The sequence below is a fragment of the Nanorana parkeri genome, unplaced genomic scaffold (genome assembly GCF_000935625.1).
Source record: "Nanorana parkeri isolate BGI_ZX_2015 unplaced genomic scaffold, ASM93562v1 scaffold674, whole genome shotgun sequence".
Lineage (NCBI taxonomy): Eukaryota > Metazoa > Chordata > Amphibia > Anura > Dicroglossidae > Nanorana > Nanorana parkeri.
The window spans coordinates 348918-365959 of NW_017306942.1; the positions used below are offsets into that span (position 1 = coordinate 348918).

Here is a 17042-nt window from a genome sequence, read left to right on the forward strand (position 1 = left end):
TCTGTTTGTAGATTGTCATTACTAAACATTTCTAAAGGTGAGTTTGTTGTCATTTTAAAAATATGGGTACAGGTCCGCTTTACCGTAAAAGGTATAGAAGAAAATGAAAAACTCCCCTCTGTCTCCCACAATTTAGTGCTCTGTGCCTGAGCAGCCAATCCCCAGACCTGAAGGCTATCAGATGGAAGCAGGAGAAGCCAGCTTAAACCTGTGCAGGCATTTACAATAAAGAATAACTGTATAAAAGTACAGGCATTCTAAATGCTTATTGGGGTATATGGGGTAAATGCTAAACTCAAGGCAAATGGGTACATACAACGATTAAATACCTATATGTTTCTCCTGCCAAAGGATTTGCATTTCTGTACATCCAGTACTAAGACTTTCATAGGTCTACCTTGGAGGGCATCTGTGTCTGGAAGGGCAAAAGACCAGACTTATTTCGCTGTGCAGTTGAATAACACATACAGACATCTTGTCCCTACCCCAGCATGTTACTGGACAGTGAAAATTAGAAGCTGCTTCTGATAATCTCATTTCATTCACTCTGCTTCCTCCTCCTATCAGCATGTCCCATTAGCACATGAGCACTGCAGCAGAAATGACTGGCTCCTATTGTTCATTTCGCAATCCCAGTTGTGAGCTCTGTACTGGAATTGCAAAATGATTAAGTGAGATTGAAGTGTATATCCACTCTCTAAACCAAATTGTGATAACACCTATGTTATATTTGTTACAAGTTACCATTCACAAAGCAGAAGCAAAAAATTTAAAAAAAAAACTCTACTGGCTTTTCCTTCTTTTGTAATGTTAGGGGGAGCGGTGAGGGGTGAGGAGCTTCTCCATTTGTATGTTAATGGAGTCAATGAGACAAACACAATCCTCAAATCTCAGTCCTGAGTCTTTCTATAAGGACAGATCACTGTGGAGGTGCGGAGAAAAAAAATGGAATCAGCCATGTTGCCTCCTGCAACAAAACATCTAAAAAAAAAGGTAAGAAATATATATATTGTTTATTTATTTTTCAGTATGCTGTGTGACTAGGAACACAAACATACAGAAGGTTTTTTTACAAATGTGGATGCAAAAGTGGAAACACACTTTAAATGCTCAATGAAATTCACTAACAAAGTGAACATTCTCTACTGCTTTAGTAAATCAACCCCGTTATGTAATCACATTCTTAGAAACAGATGAACATATAAAATCTTATTAAATGATGTATCCCGATATGGCAGACACCTGTGCTATTGTATATGTAAAAAGTGTACCTTTCTGATTTGGGGAAAGAAAAGTTAAGGGGGGGGAGGGATATATAAAAACTGGATCAACCAATCAGCCTCTCTTCAGTTTGTTCAGTTAGGATTTGAAAATAAAAGCGAGAAGCTGATTGGTTGCCACGCACAACTGCTCCAGATTTTGTCTGCTCCAGTTTTGATAAATTCCCCTCATTGTATATGGTTGCTGTGAAAAGAGATTCATTAAATGCTGCAGAACTATTAAAAGAAACCAGTTTTGATAAATTCCCCTCAAGGTGTTTACACACAGCCATGTTCACTTTACAGTACTAGATCAAAAATAAGCTTTATAGTAACATAAGAGGCAGTTTTTATGGGAGACACAAGTACAAGGGGGTCTGTGGTGTCACCAAAGGAACAGAAGTAAAAGTGACTTTTATAATCCATTAATCTTGCAATTTCTATTCTACAAAACGTGTACCAAAAACAAGATCATATTGATGTTTGTGTTTACTTAAAGCGCTAAATTATTTACAACGAAATTATCAAGTTGGCTGATCTTTAAATATTTATCCAAGTTCATTTCAGTGACATTCTCCTATATCTCTCTTTAGATGGATTGTTTATTTTACAAAATGAAGATAGAACTGAAGAATGTTCTGCTGGAAAATAGAGTATTATAAACAAGGTGATACATGACACTGGCAACCACCTTTTGAAACAAGTGCACTAAACAAAAACTTGATTTGCCAATTAAATGTTCACGGCTTATACTGAGCTCAATGTTATTAAAAGAGTCACTAAAGTCATAAAACAAAAAAAGATCATATTTGCTTCAGCACGCCATGTTATCATCTCTCACCTTCTATCTTTTTGTTTGGAGAAAAGTTAGGTCTGGCTTTTATTGCTGTCTTTGTCCATGTTAGGGGGATTTACCCTTTCTATTTGTCCTGGTGACCATTATCACCGAGAGCGAAAGTAAAATAAAATTCCCAAATTTGGGGTCATCATCAGAACATGACTAGATGGGAATTTTCCAATAGGGACACTAGTTCTGGTGACTTCTCTGACCGCCAGGGATTTATTTTACTTTGGAGGGATTTCCTCTCACTACCTCTTATGGCTACTGAACAGTATTGGCTATCACAATTTGAAATAGCCAATAGTAGGCTGGCTATTGCTCAAAGTCACCGCCTGCTGTATTTACATTCCCCAGCTATAACGACTGAAGTGGAAAGGTTACACTAGGGGTCTAATAGACCCCTAATGTCACCTTAAAGAGAACCTGCCACCTACAATGTGCTAGCAATGTTAAATAAACATTAAAAATACCCCCCAACAAATGTAAAGCCCCAACCCCACGCATACTAATGAAAACACAAATCGGGTGCACCTATGTACGAGTGAGAGCAATAATTCTCGGGCCAATATTCATGGACAACTCTAAACTGATGACTGGGCTTTTATTTATATACATCTGTATTTTTTGTGCAAATGTGGTGTCTTATTTTAAATAAAAGATTGGTTATTTTATTATATTGGCTTGGAGTTTTACATTTCACGCAGGCCTATACAGAAAAAATAACAAAATATTTCCCATGCTCCTGTTTAGGCCGAGGAAACACAAATAACTGAGGCATGCTGGGGGTAAGTGCCCTTTTATTTGGTGTATGTGATGTGTTTCCTGTTTCAGGTGGGAGGAGACTATCTCTCAGATGCTGTCCTGGAAGATTACTTGGGAAAAAGTATTTTTTGGTTTCGGCCTGACAAATTCTGCTGCAGGATGTGCGTTGTGGTGCTATTCATTTCAATGGCAACCCAAACACACCTCCCGACCCGCAGTGTGATCGCCTGCACTGGAACGCACAGTACTGAAATGGAGTGCATTCCACTGCAGTGCGATTGCAAAAAACGTGCATTCAGTTTTATTTTGAAGTAAACTTTATGTTTGTAACACTCAATTTGTGTATTTCATGTTAAATAAAAATGGTATTTAAATTTTTTTTTTATCTGAAAAAAAAAAAAAACAATCACAGAAATTGTTGGCCAACTAATCAATTATGAAAATCATTAGTTGCAGCCCTAAAGCTTTATAAACTTTAATGCACAACAAGTGCATTGGAAAATCTATGCAACAGATAGAAGGCATCATGTAGCCAAAAGGTTACACATTGCTAATAGTTACTGTAACCAGCTTGTGAACAATGTGGGATTGTGTTGAGCAATACCTAAAACTAAGCCATAGTTCTGTTAACTGTACCATTGTTCAACTATCGCCCCTTATGCAGAGCAGGTTTCTTGTGACAAGATTGATGGATTGAACTGCATTACCCATTTCATATGGAGAGTTATTATAAATGTAGGCTGCTGAAAGAGAATTCACACAACTGTGATTGTATGATACATGGATTAAGTAGTTTTAAAGGCAGGTCATTTTTTACCTTAATGCTTTCTCTGCATCAAAGCATCATCCTGTGTGCCCCCGCCCCCCCCACCCCCCTTACCTGTTAGCACCACTATCACTGCCGGTCCCCAAAGCGATCCTCCGTTCAAAAATTCCTGGATGCGGGGAAGGAGATTGAGGGCAGTGGAGCCATAGGCTCCTGCTGTCAATCAACTTTTTGGGCGTAGAGGAGGGGCGTGGCCTGCCACAGGGCTGTGTGTGTGTCCATGGACACTCACAGCTAAAGCGGGCAAGACCAGAAATGAGCACGTACGGGTGCCTCCACAGCAGCCGCTGAGCTGATGGAGGCACCCATGCGGGGGACGGGGGAGACAGTGATGCGGGAACCCACTAGAAAACAGGTAATTGAAATTTTTAAAAAAATAACAGAGCTGCATACCATCTGTGCCTGTACAAATAGAAAAAGAGCAAGGTTTATTGTCACTTTCCCAAGTGTGGCAATTTGAAACAACATTTATTGTCACTTTACAAGTGTTGGATTTTATAATAGAACAGATACAAAGTATGTCATCATTTAACAACCTTTATGATACTTGATGTCTAATAAGCAAGAAATCTGTGATTGTACTTTCATCTAATATGTATACAATAATATGTACTGAATAAGTTTACAATCCCCTAAGGGTATGTTAAGAGTCAAATGTTATATATATATATAAAAATGTTATTTTATTTTTTCATAAAGTGGGATTTTTATTGTTGCATACTTTGATGGTTTTCATTATACTTTCACAGGGCATTTACAATACAGTGAAATGTAAACACTGTGATTTTTAAAGTTTGGTAGCGCCAAAGGTGGGGTGGTTTTTGCAGACCATATTAATACAGGTTATGAACCCAGGGTGACTTTGTAGGGCTTTGAAGTCACTTATTTTTTTTGTAGCTTTGAGTCGATGAAGAAATGCTGGGCATGTGCTGGACAGCAGTCTGTAAGCAAGCCAAAATCAAAATGTTTTATATTTGCCAATTTGAGAGAATTTACCAGAAAAAAAAAAAAAAAAGTTATAAAACAATAAAATCTATTTTTTTAGCTCTAAATGGAAAAAGTATCTCATGGTGACTTCCAGTGTATCAGTTTGCCTAAAACGCGAAGCATCTTTCATCCGCCACATATATACCTCATACACACCAGGCAACTCCAGAAGCTAAAGGTAGGAATGCAGATCAAGGACATCAAAGCTTTTACACCTCTCACTGTAATATTGCTTCCTCTCCATTGATCATTAGGTCAATTACATTTTTTTTCTCAATAGCTGGTGGACAGAACAGCTGGAAAGTTGGATTATTGTCAGAAGCAGGGACATAACTAGCTTTGCATGACCCGTATTTATCTATATGACTTTTTTCTGCTTTCCTGCCTGAAGGATGGAGGCCAACAAATAGCACACTTTTGTGACATAAATGTTTCTCCTCTTATTCAGCAATCCACTAATCTTCCTATGATGAACATCTTAATATAAGACAATAATCACAGTTCTCATCTGACTCTACTGCTATACCAAGCAGTATGTCAATCATATGTAGTACTGAATGGAAATACAAGCAGACTAGCTTTTTCATTATTTCTGATACCTCTTTACATCTTTATCTGAGTGAGTAAAATTAGACTGAGTGTTATGAACATCAACTTTTGAGCCATTTGACAATCTCCGATTAGTCCAGATGAGACAGAGGTTAGAACTTACCCTTAACAGAAGATTTGTACAACAGCAACTTTATAAAATTGCTAAATGTGGTAACATTTACAATTTGGGGCTCATTCAGTGAAAGCCATCAACTTTTAGGCTGAAAAGCTGACATTTGTTGTACTGAATTTCAAAATGGGTCAACTTTTACGTAAATAGTAGGTAAGGGTCAAGCATGTGTATCCTACTGAGAAATTAATCTGTGTTTAAACTACCCAAAAAGCGTCTCACCTCCTCAGTACATCCATGCCTGGATAGTATAATAAAGTTCTGAAGTTTGAGTCTAAAAAGAATACTTATGGGTGTGTAACGATGAGCAAGAACATTTTTAGTTGGGATTGGAAGTCAGGAAACCACCAAATTTTCTGTACTCAAGTCAATGGACACATGCATATATACATACGTATGTAGATGTGAAAAAAATGTGTTGGCATTCTTACAGCTTACAATGCTCCATTCCCTCTTAAAAGTGATGAAATTAGAAGGATTGCCTCATGTATACCTGCCTTCAGTGTGCCATAGACTAAGAAATTGGCAAGAGAGAAATTATTCCATATTTCATTTATTCTAAAATGTCCTGGAGAGATTTGTTGCTACTGCCGAAAATTATTATAAATAATTGGATCATAGTAATATTTCAAACCTACTGTTTCTGTAATTAGTATCACATGTATTCAATCTTGTAATCAATCAGTCAGCCTATTTAAATAGGGAAAATTAGTCACTCTGCTGTTTGGTACCGTTGTATGCACCACATTGAGCATGGACCAGGGAAACCAAAGTTGTCAGAGGAGGTCAAAGAAAAGTATTGACATCCCCTACGATGCTCCTTCTCACGTCACTTTAGGTCTCACTCACTAAAACTGGGCAGCACTACCCCATTTCTATACCCAAAAGGTTCTCTGATGCTTGTTCCGTTGTTTTGTTCTACAGCCTGCAGGGCTCTGCATGCTGTTATGTTTGTATAATTTCAATTTGGATTCCTTGTTGCAGGGCTTGCATGCCCTAATTTTGTTGTTTGTTATTTTTGTAACCTTTATGTGACAACAAAAACTGACAAAAACCAAATAAAATCTTTGTAAAAGAAAAGTATTGACATATATATATCATGTCAAAGGTAAAGGCTATAAGATTATATTGAAGCAGCTTGATCCTGTGACTACAGCTGCAAATAATATTAAGTAGTTTAAAGGTCCAAGGGAGTTTAGTGAACTGGATGTGGCTAAAAGAGGACATTTTACCCCAGATGGAAAAAAAAAAAAGATCAAAAAGAAAAAACTGGAGTTTTTGGCATGTCACATCAGTTCACAGATTTAAAAAAAAAAAAAAGTTTTCAAAGAAAAGAACACTGTACCATCTGTGAAACATTGAGGAGGATCATTAATGTTTTGCGGGTGTTTTGATGCGTCTGGGATGTGGTGTGGAGGGGTGCCTTGAATCTGTGCAGGGCACAATGAAAAAAGGGCTACACATTGTAGACTTCCATCCAGTGCCAAGGTCTGAATCTCTCTGGAGCCAAACAATTTTTTTCAGCATGTTGAGGAATATAGAATTGTATTTTCTATATAAAATGATGTATTGTATTATTTTTTTTGTTAAAAAAAGATTCTCTTACCTTAACGCTTTTGCCTCAAAATAAATGAAGAGTTCTTTTCCCAATGTCTGCACTCCAGTATACGTGCAGGAAATCAAAGACATTAGAATGCAGGTGCTGGGGATAGATAATGCATTGCTTGGGGACTTCTGTGACTGAAAAAGGACAAATAAAATGTTAATAAACTACAATGTCATCTGTGTAAGTGCCACCACATATAGCAAAATCATATCAACAGGAGATATTTATAATTAAAAGGAAATTACTGTTGTAAATATTTATTGTGTTCAGGTCTAACGTTAAAATCTTTCGCACACTTCCACTTAAATATGCTAAATCTTTTTTTATTATTTTATATTTACCACCTGCAACAAGTAAGCACAGCTCTGTTTGTCTTGCTATGAATAAGCAATTGGAACAGACTTGAATAGCAGCAGCTCAAAATACACACAGCTAACAATTGTTAAAAGGAAGGAGGCATCCCTGTTCCAGCTATGCTGTACATGAACCACTCTGAATTGAGTCGCAGTTGAAATGAAACCGTAAGAAAATAAGCAGCCAATAGTGGATTCTTTCTTAAGCAAGCCCTAAAAGCTCTGCTAAATCTGGGTCATTGGTGACCACTTGCATTTCTACAAAATTGTCAAAATCAGTTTGTGAACTTAAAAGGCAAAAAACTATTTTGCTTTGAAGACCTATGTGTCAAGCTCAGCTCAGGTACAGGGGAGGAGAGCCTTCAAGCTAAAGTTGAATCTGCATATGTTTTGCCTTCCCTGGTTCCTCATTATCAACATGCTAAAGAAATTTGTAAATAAAACCTTTACATTTCCATTACATACCTACTTTCACCCACTGGCATCATTGCTGGATCAATGTGCTTCTCTATGCATTGCAGGCAGATCATGACTGGTGGGAGGGACTGGCAGGGTGCGTTACATAGTTTCCTGAAAACATCACAGCACCTTGCCTCAGTACTTCTCTCAAGAGTCCTCAGCATTAATGCATGTAGAGGGCTAGCTATTGGGAAAAGTTATGCAACTATCAAAATGTCCTGATGGGGAGATGATTGTCTGGAGGAGTGGGCAGTCCTAGGCAGGCTGCATTGGCCTGCAGACTGTCCTTGGTTATGTGCACATGTGATGTGAAGCCTCCATGTTTAAAAGAACTGAAACCCAATGAGTGAAAGGGGCAGCCCAGGGGCTGTAAGGTTGAGCATGAAAGGACTAGATGATCAGGGGTGTGGACATTTTTTTAAAAACGACTTGTCCAGGGACTTAAGTGGGGGCCCAATCTACTTGGAGCTGGCGTCCTGGCAATAACTCGCCACCTGGCTTCCCGATTGGCTGGGAAGCTAGCTCGATGCTAATTGGCTAGGAACCCAGCTTCCTGGCCGATTAACATGGAGTCAGCTTCCCAAGCAATCAAGAAGCCAGGTGGTGGATAATGACACGCCGCCCAGCTTCCTGCTTGCCTGGAAGCCAGCTCCACGCTAGCGGAAGTACCGCTAATCGGTTTCGGCGAGTACCAAAAAATAGATGTCAGTACTTCTACTCGATACCTAAAAAACGGTACTGGTGCATCCCTAATTTTTAAGGTTTAGTGTCACTTTAGATGATTATTCCACCTTGCAGCTTGAGTATCAGAACTTGTCATTCACTTCTGGGTGTCTAATACCTTGCAGAGCAAAAAAAAACTAGCTAGAGGCTAATGGGACTTTTCTGTTTTCAGATTATTGTGCCAAAACAGGTAAACAGCAATGATCTACACAAAAAGAAATAAACTAGCACACTGTAGAACACCCTCTCACTTTATCTACTCAAATAGGTCACCTTGTTAACATTCCAAATAGCAGCAACAAATTGGCTAAGCAGAGTGCAGGAAATAAGCATATATTCTGCATAGGATAACAAGGTCTCTAAGCTCTCCCTATGGCCCCGATATTGGTATATTAAAGAAACCACTAACAAGCAATACAGAAAAGATGGATTGTAAACTCTGCCCTTTTTTTTTTAGTTCTCATACCTCCTGGTCGTTCCCTTCATTTTTCTAAACCACAAGCTACTTGGCTTTATTGATAAGCCCTCCACCATCTCTTCTGAGAGCCATTTCACAGTAAAATTATGCTTTTCAGACTTTGCCATTATAACTAAGACAGCACCGCTGGAATATTTATTTTAATAATTGAATGTAATGAAATCCCTCACAAATCACCTCTTGTCGCCATAACTGCGTAAAATGTTCCTTAAATGTCCAGGAGGGATACAACAGCATTGATATACAGCTCAAGCAACTCAGTGGCCTTTGAGGCTGCACGAAGTGGAAAAGTCTAAATAGCAGACGATGAAAAGCCCTAGACTTCAGATAAGAAAAGGATATTATGTGAAGGAAAGCTTCAGGTCTTACTAATGGACTATAGCACTCATCTGCCGTCTTTTATTTCTGGAAAGGTAATTACGGAAATACTATTGGCATATGCTCTGGTCTACAGCATGGTCAATTACTTTGCCTCTGCACTGAGCACAAACTAGTAATTAAAGTTGAAAAATCGACATCCTTTAAATACCGCTTAAAAATAAAATGACTGCAGAGCACTGAGGCAGTGGAAGTCTTTGAAAAGATCTAAAGAAAAGCTCCAAGGCATTTAGGGGTGATATAACATAAATTGTAAAGTGCACTTGCTTTTCAGAGTACTCAACTTCTTCTTCTGCAAGGAAAGAGGAACTTCACCCAAAGACAGATTGGGGAACGGACATACCTTCTGTCAGGTTGGTATTGTTGTCTGGGCAGTTATGCGACTTCCTGTTTCAGGGAAACAGGAAGTAAGAAAAAAAATCTCCTCAAAAGAGAGGATAAATTTCATCTATGACAGTTGCCACCAGAATGTCCCCATTGGCTCATTTGACAACCATTGTCTCATTTGTCAAAAATGTCTTCTAAAAAAGTGTTCGCTGGAGCTCAACTTTTAATAAATAAATAATCATCTTCACTCACAACAGGCTCACAGGTAATAGTGGATGAGACAAAACATGTATTGTTTTAGCCAAATTCAATTGTTACTGTACGTGTTGAATCGTTTTTCTTTTTTATCAATTCAATTGTGATTACTTTAGATCAGGGGTCAGCAACCTTTTACACGCCGAGTGCCATTTTTGCAACCATCAGACAACCGGGTGCCGATGAACAATAGCACACCGTAGGGTTAGTTAAACTTCAATTGTTACACTCATAGTTGTAGTGCTAATAATAAGTTCAACTCACTAATTATTTAAATGTGTTTATCTTGCCATTAGCAGCAAAACTATAAGTGGAAAAAACAATAACTGGTGCACACACAAAATATGTTCATATTTACATGTGCTGAAAAGTAAACTGTGCTTACAATTTTAATGTGATCCTGCATTGTATGGCTCAGTTGTGCTATGTCTGACATGTAGGGTGTTACTTTCATTTGACATGGCTTCTTCCATCTCCTCTGTCTCCACCCCCTGCCGCTCCGTCCTCTGTCTCCTCCTGCTCCCTCGCCTGCCGCTTCCTCCCCGTTGACATTAGGCAGCCAGGCTGCCGGTTTCTGTGCAGCACGGCTGCCTAAATGTTTTGGGGGTGGCATTTTTGCTGCCCCACTGGAATCTGCCGCCCGAAGCAAACGCCTTGTTTGCCTCGCAGCAGATACGCCCCTGCCTGGACCCAACACAGCACCCTGGACCCACAGACTGATTACTCCTAGTCTAGAGCCACATGTGCGACTTTAGTGATTGGCTACTTAGCGATTTACCCACTTGCTGGCCATCATCACATTATGCTGGAGAGGCACAGATCTTTAATTGCATAATCATTCTGTAAAATCACTAGAAGATATTGTAGCAATACCTGGAGCATTGTGTGAGACTGATATACTCCATGGACATCCCCCACAGACACAAAGAGGCAGCTGGCTGCAATTGCTTTTATATTGGATCAGCAACAATCAGGATTTCTATAGTGTGGGATTTACTTACAGACGAGGCAACTCCGGAATCTCCCCCACAGAACCCCTGCAGAACGGAGACATGTTTTACCACAAGGTTTTCTGGGCAGATTAAGCTGATCATTGAGGACAACAAATTGAACTGACTGGGAATATCCACGTGTTGAGCGGGGAACAGAATCTGCGCATCGGGCAGGTGCAGATCCGGGTCCCTCCCGGCGGGCTGGGAAATCAGGGAGCCGCAAGGCAGGAACAGGGACAGAGCTAGATCCACAACGAACCTATGGGCTGCAGCTACGTCAGGGAGGTGGGTGGGCCAAGCTTGTAATTGACACCTGGCTCGAGAGAGCTGTCAATTCCAAACAGTAAAGAGTACGTTTGCGTGCCATCCGACAAGCGCTTGCGTGCAAGGCTGGGCACGCGTGCCGGGGGTTGCCGACCCCTGCTTTAGATACTTGGTTCTCAACTGGTGACCCCATGTTCAGACGTCAGAGGAGGAGGTATTAACTGCATTGTGATTGGTGGTTTGATTTTGTTTCACCTGTATTTATTGTTTGATTTTGTTGCTTGACTCACTCTCCGTTTGCCTGAGGACAGGGCCGCATGTCTCGAAACGTCGCTAAGGAGATGTGTGTTATCTCAGTCAATAAACAGCATTGACTAATATCATGGAGTGGGTGTGACTACTTTCATCTATCTACCCATGTTCAGTGGGTCGCTGCGTGCCTTCCACTTTTCTAGGTGAGAAGCTCCTCAGAGCCTCCCCCATAGCACAGCACTGTCAGTTCTCGCGCCAAGCAAAATATGCTGCCCAGCACCGAGTATCAGCTTGAGGTGGAGTGGGCTGGGGGTATGGCCACGAGGGAGCTCCATTTATATGTGCATTGCTTACAGCTCCCTCATGTGTCCTGTAGAGGTGCCTGGACCGGAGTGATGTCACATTCTGGCTCCCAGCACCGCTACAGGACTTGTGAGGGAACTATTCAAGCAATGCACCTATGGATGGAGCTCCGTCAAAGCACAGCAGCCCAGCACTGGACCCAAGGCTGAGGTCCACTCCAGTTCTCCTAAGATAGGGAGACCGGGTGGACCTTAAAAATTTAATTTTTTGGAGTGTGTGTGAGAATGTCTGAGTGTGTAAGATTGTGTATGTGTGTTAGTGTTTTTGAGGGCGCGTTCACACTAGTACAGTGTGTTAATCACATAGCGTTAACACACTGTACCACACAATCGCACCTACCGCGCATTCTGGTGGTCACCTCCCACCCACAGTTCCTACGCCCGGTACCCTAATGCCGTGCGACTTGTGTCACGACTTAATGACCAAGGACAAATGTTGGTCCTGAAGTTACACAGGTTGAGAACCACTGCTCTAGATTATATAATTTATATTTAAATAATAAAACAAGTGTACTCGGCAGTATGGACACGACTGATCATTATCCAAATTACAGGTGAGCGGAGTAAACATTTGAACATGTGCAGCCAAAATTAGGCTACATTATTATTATTATTATACAGGATTTATATAGGGCCAACAGTTTGCACCGCGCTTTACAATATAAGGAAGACATTACAATCACAATACAAGGCAAGATGGTAAGGAGGACCCTGCCCGTGAGGGCTTACAATCTAAAAGGGAGGGGCAAGTGATACATGAGGAGGTAGCTGTGTGGGGATGAATTGTTTGAGAACGTGAAGGTTGAGTGGTTAGGTTGAGGTGGGATAGGCATAGGAATACAAAGAAGAAAATGTAAAACATTGGAGCTTTCCAGTCCAGAGATGTAATAGGTGCATTCATTTTCATTGTTTAGGCTAAGGATATTTTCAGCAAGTACAGAACATGCCTGTAGATCTTGCCAGTAATGAAATGTCCTTTTTACTTCTGTGAAGCGATGGACTACAGAACCCTACCCTCTGTTTTGGAGAATAGGAGGGTAAGGTGTTTTATAGTACTGTCATAAGATGATATTGCTGCTCCTCCATAGATAAAGTAGAGGAATGAGCACTGGCACCCAGTACAGGAAGGGTGGAGAAAAAAACAAATGCAGTCACCACATCTAAGGACTGGTAAGCTGCAATACATTACATTTGTTCTTGGGATTATAAACGCTTTAAAATCACCTTATTTGAACAGCATCTAAAATTTCAGATTGGGTGAACAGTGGGAGACAGAAATCTGGAACCAGGAGCTCAACTAACCTCACTTTTTCCTCATTCTGCAGCTAAATCCCACCCACCTATATGATCCAATGACAACAGCTAGTAGGCTATTTGTCATTGGATCATACACTGAGTGGCCAGATTATTATGACCGCCTGACGTTTGTAGGCAAATTAGCTATAATTTTGCGCTGAAGTTGCTAGAGGGCCAGACCATTATAAATAGGGAGCAGGTTGTTTACCACGACCGTAGAAGTGATTTTTTTTCTGAAGATATGGGTAAACAACGCAATTTAACTGCCTTTGAACGTGGGATGATTGTTGGCGTAAGCCATGGAGCGAGTATCAGCAAAACAGCAGAATTCGTTAAATGTTCAAGAGCAGCTGCTGTTAAAGTGTTTAAAGACTGGACTGTCAGCCGAAAATCTGGGTCTGAACGTGCGAATTGTGTCCGTCAGCGACTAGACAATGTTAGGGCAGAACGGAGAGTGGCAAGACTGGTACAAGACAACAGAAGGGCAACAGTGCAGTGTCAGATACCTCTAATCACCTTTCAACATCTCGTGGAGTCACGAGGCGGCCCAACGAAGTCATCTCGTGGAGTCATCTCGTGGCCCAACGAAGTACTGATGGGGTGGTCATAATAATCTGGCCACTCAATGTATAGGTAGGTGGGGTTTACGACTAGATGGCAGGCCTTGGATTTAGAAACAGTGCATAGCTCCAAAAATCAGAGAAAAAGACTGCTAAATGACTCAAAGGAGAGACACAGCCTTCCCCTTTTCCTAGAAAAGATGGGCCAATCTGGACAAGTCAGTTACACAGAGGCTGCCAACAAGCAAGCAGGCAATGCTTTCTTCTAAGGACTAGCATATTCTACAAACGGTGCATCGAGCATTGCCTAAAGGTGCCTGTACTTTGATTACATATCTTGTAGAGATCACCAGCAGCCACAAAGCTGGGGAAATAGTCATTTTAGTTCCTAGATTTGTGCATGAACAGGCCCCCCAGTCTTAAAGTGATATTAAAGTCAGGTGGTTTTTAAGCTTTTTCATAAGCTGACTAAATCTTTTACAATGGATGCTGATCCTTGACGATTAAAAGTTTTTGTTTTCTGCAGAATCAGCCGGTCCCTGATCACTGATATCCTGTTTTAGGGTGACTCCTTTCCTCTGCAGGATCCTATGGAGCCACCCTTGTGTGTGCTAGTAAGCTGTGTGTCTCCGCAAACACACAGACACAGCAAGGAAAGCAATTCCCCTGCTACCTCCTTCCAACTCCTCCAAGCTAGATGTATGCTGGAGACGGCTCAGTCTCTTCTGATCTTGTACCAGACAGGAAGTTCAGGGAAGCCAAGCAAAGAGAGTTAGAGCTGTTCTGAAACATGATGACTGAGTGCTTGGTCCAAAAAAATTAAAGAAATACTTTGCTGGGCACTGTACATTTGTTTTATTTGGATTCGTTGTTGGAAATAGTTTGAGAGTTTAGTGCTACTTTAAAACACATCACTGGTTATCTATCAATGAGATGACAGACTGTGTCAGTGACCAATAGTGAAGCACAATAAGTGGGAGAGGGCAGGGTAAAGTACGGCTTCAAGAAGTGAAGCTGCTTTTGGTATGTTATAACTACCCTGGCTTTGGGACTCCCTCCCATTTCAAAACAGGATAGTTAGAAGGGCCCTGCCCATGAGAGCTTACAATCTAAAAGGGATGGGCAAGTGATGCAAAAGATGATAGCTGTGTGGGAATAAGTTGTTTGAGAAAATAATAGTTCTGAGGTTACATAGAGGTGGGATAGGCTCAGGGATCCCAACCTGAAGAAAGCAATTTCAGGGAGGTGACCTCTGCCCAACCCCCCCCCCAATCTGCGGGGTGGAGCACCCCCCCTGAAATGAGAAGGGCAGATGGCACAGGAAGCAATAGCTTCTTTGCTATCTGCAGGTTTGTTTTTTTTTAGTATTCTGACAGCTGCTGCAGCCAGAATTTAAAAAAAAACTCAGCATAGTAATGCATAGCTAGATTCCTATTGGCTATTTAAGCCGGGACCCACTTTCTAATAGCGGGAGACTCCCGGAGCGTCCGGGAGAGTTGGGATGTCTGGATAGGCAAGTTTTCAGGGATCGTCCAGATAGCCGGACAGGTTGGAGATGGGGAGTTGCAGAGGAGGGGAGAGACTCTAGAGAAGACTTGGAGGCAAGATTGGGAGAAGTTGATGAGGGAGCTAAAGAGCAGGAGGCTTATTCCCACAATGTATTATTTACATGATTTCCCATATTACCCCTGGGGACACAGCCAGTATACTGTATATCGGCCAACTGCACTGACATGCTCTTTGGTATTTGCAACCACAGCACCAGCTGCCACTACACTGATATGCCCTTGCGTACTCCCTGTCACTGCAAAGACAGGGACTTTTGCAACTCTGTGTCATTTTATACTAATGTGCACTTCTGCACCCACTGACACTGCACCGAGACGCCCTTCTCCCACCGCCCCTGCACCCATGAGCACTTCAACAACGTGCATCTGCTGCCAGAACAGACATGCTCTTCCATATTCATCCTGCTCATCAAATGGGCACACTTTTCCTAGTTTATATAACAAAAATATGTAAAGTAATATGAAAAATTGTAAACCTAAAAAAATGCCTTTAAAACAGACCCTCCCACCCACTTTCTCTCCTTCTACCCTTTCTCGCTAACAATCCAATGGTTACTATAGCTTTTTTTAAATATTTCTCCACACTTCCTGCATTCTGGTCTAGGTGAAAATGACATACGTGTTTTCTGTAGCCTCCTGGAATACCCATGTCAAACATTCTAGGGGAACCTTGGGGTACTCTATGGCGCTGGTGCCATGGTGTCATCGTGGGGGGCCAGCTGCCTCTTCCATGGATCTTGTAGCTGGTCTCCTGATGACGTGTCACAAGACATGTTCTTTATCAGGGGCCGGCTAACTCTTCTATGGACCTTGCAGCTGGTCCCATATGACATGCCACAAGACATGTTCTTTATCAGGGGCCGGCTATCTCTTCCATGGACCTCGCAGCTGGTCCCCTGATGACATGCCACAAGACATGTTCTTTATCAGGAGGCCGGATGTCTCTTCCATGGATCTTGTAGCTGGTCCCGATGACATGTCACGAGACATGTTCTTTATCAGGGGTCTGGTTGCAGAACCCCAGAAGAGACAGCTAGCCCTCCTGATGATGTCAGAGAAGATAGAGGTGCGGGCCCAGCTGTGTAGGGGCATAGTCCTACAGAACACATCTGGCTCTCTTTCTGCATAAGCCAGAAGAAAAGGTGGGAGAGGAATGAAAAATATAATACAGTATACTTCTTATATATATACCGGGACGTATCTTAGGACCATCATTTCAATGTGGATAACACTCACTTGTGTCACACCCACTGTACCTCTCATTGTGCACATACATTGTGAAATTGTATATAGAGATGATGAGTAGCCATACCGTGCCTCTCACAGCGCTCCCCCGGAGCTCTCGGACACCCTGACCCCTGGTGACCCGAGCCCGGATCTTCTCCCCGTTCAGAGTACATCCCGGACCCTCCACCATTCTGTCACTGTGTATCCCCCAGCAGCAGTACCCTAACAGATTATTCAAAATGTGGCGCCAGATTATTCCTAAAGTACCTTCACGGCGGCATTTGATTCGCTGAAAGTCAGGAAGTAGAGCAACCTTTTCTCTTTATCATTGGTGCGCCTCCAGCAACTCGTATCCGATTGGTAGAGACGGCCGCCGTGTACTGTAGCTGTGGAGAGACTTTAGCGGTATGCGCATGCGCAGCACTCTTCCCCTGGTCTCAGACTTCAGCACGGGGAAAGTGACTGTGTGGTTAGAAGTTCTGATTGTTGTCATGTGATTTGTAGCATTCATGTGTTGTCACCACTGGGGACCAGACCTATACATAA

The 17042-nt window shown here is 41.6% G+C and overlaps 1 protein-coding gene across 1 annotated transcript in view; it reads right to left on the bottom strand.

Moving 5' to 3' along the window:
- NEIL3 (nei like DNA glycosylase 3) overlaps nt 1-16705 on the bottom strand; it is a 34957-nt gene extending 18252 nt beyond the window's left edge. The window contains exons 1-2 of the mRNA XM_018563551.1: nt 16582-16705; nt 7003-7136 (exon numbers count right to left, since the gene is read on the bottom strand). Coding sequence (XP_018419053.1) covers nt 7003-7136; nt 16582-16686 — 239 coding nt within the window. The 5' untranslated portion in view covers nt 16687-16705. The remainder of the gene's footprint in view (nt 1-7002; nt 7137-16581) is intronic.
- Between the last annotated feature and the right edge of the window lie 337 nt (nt 16706-17042).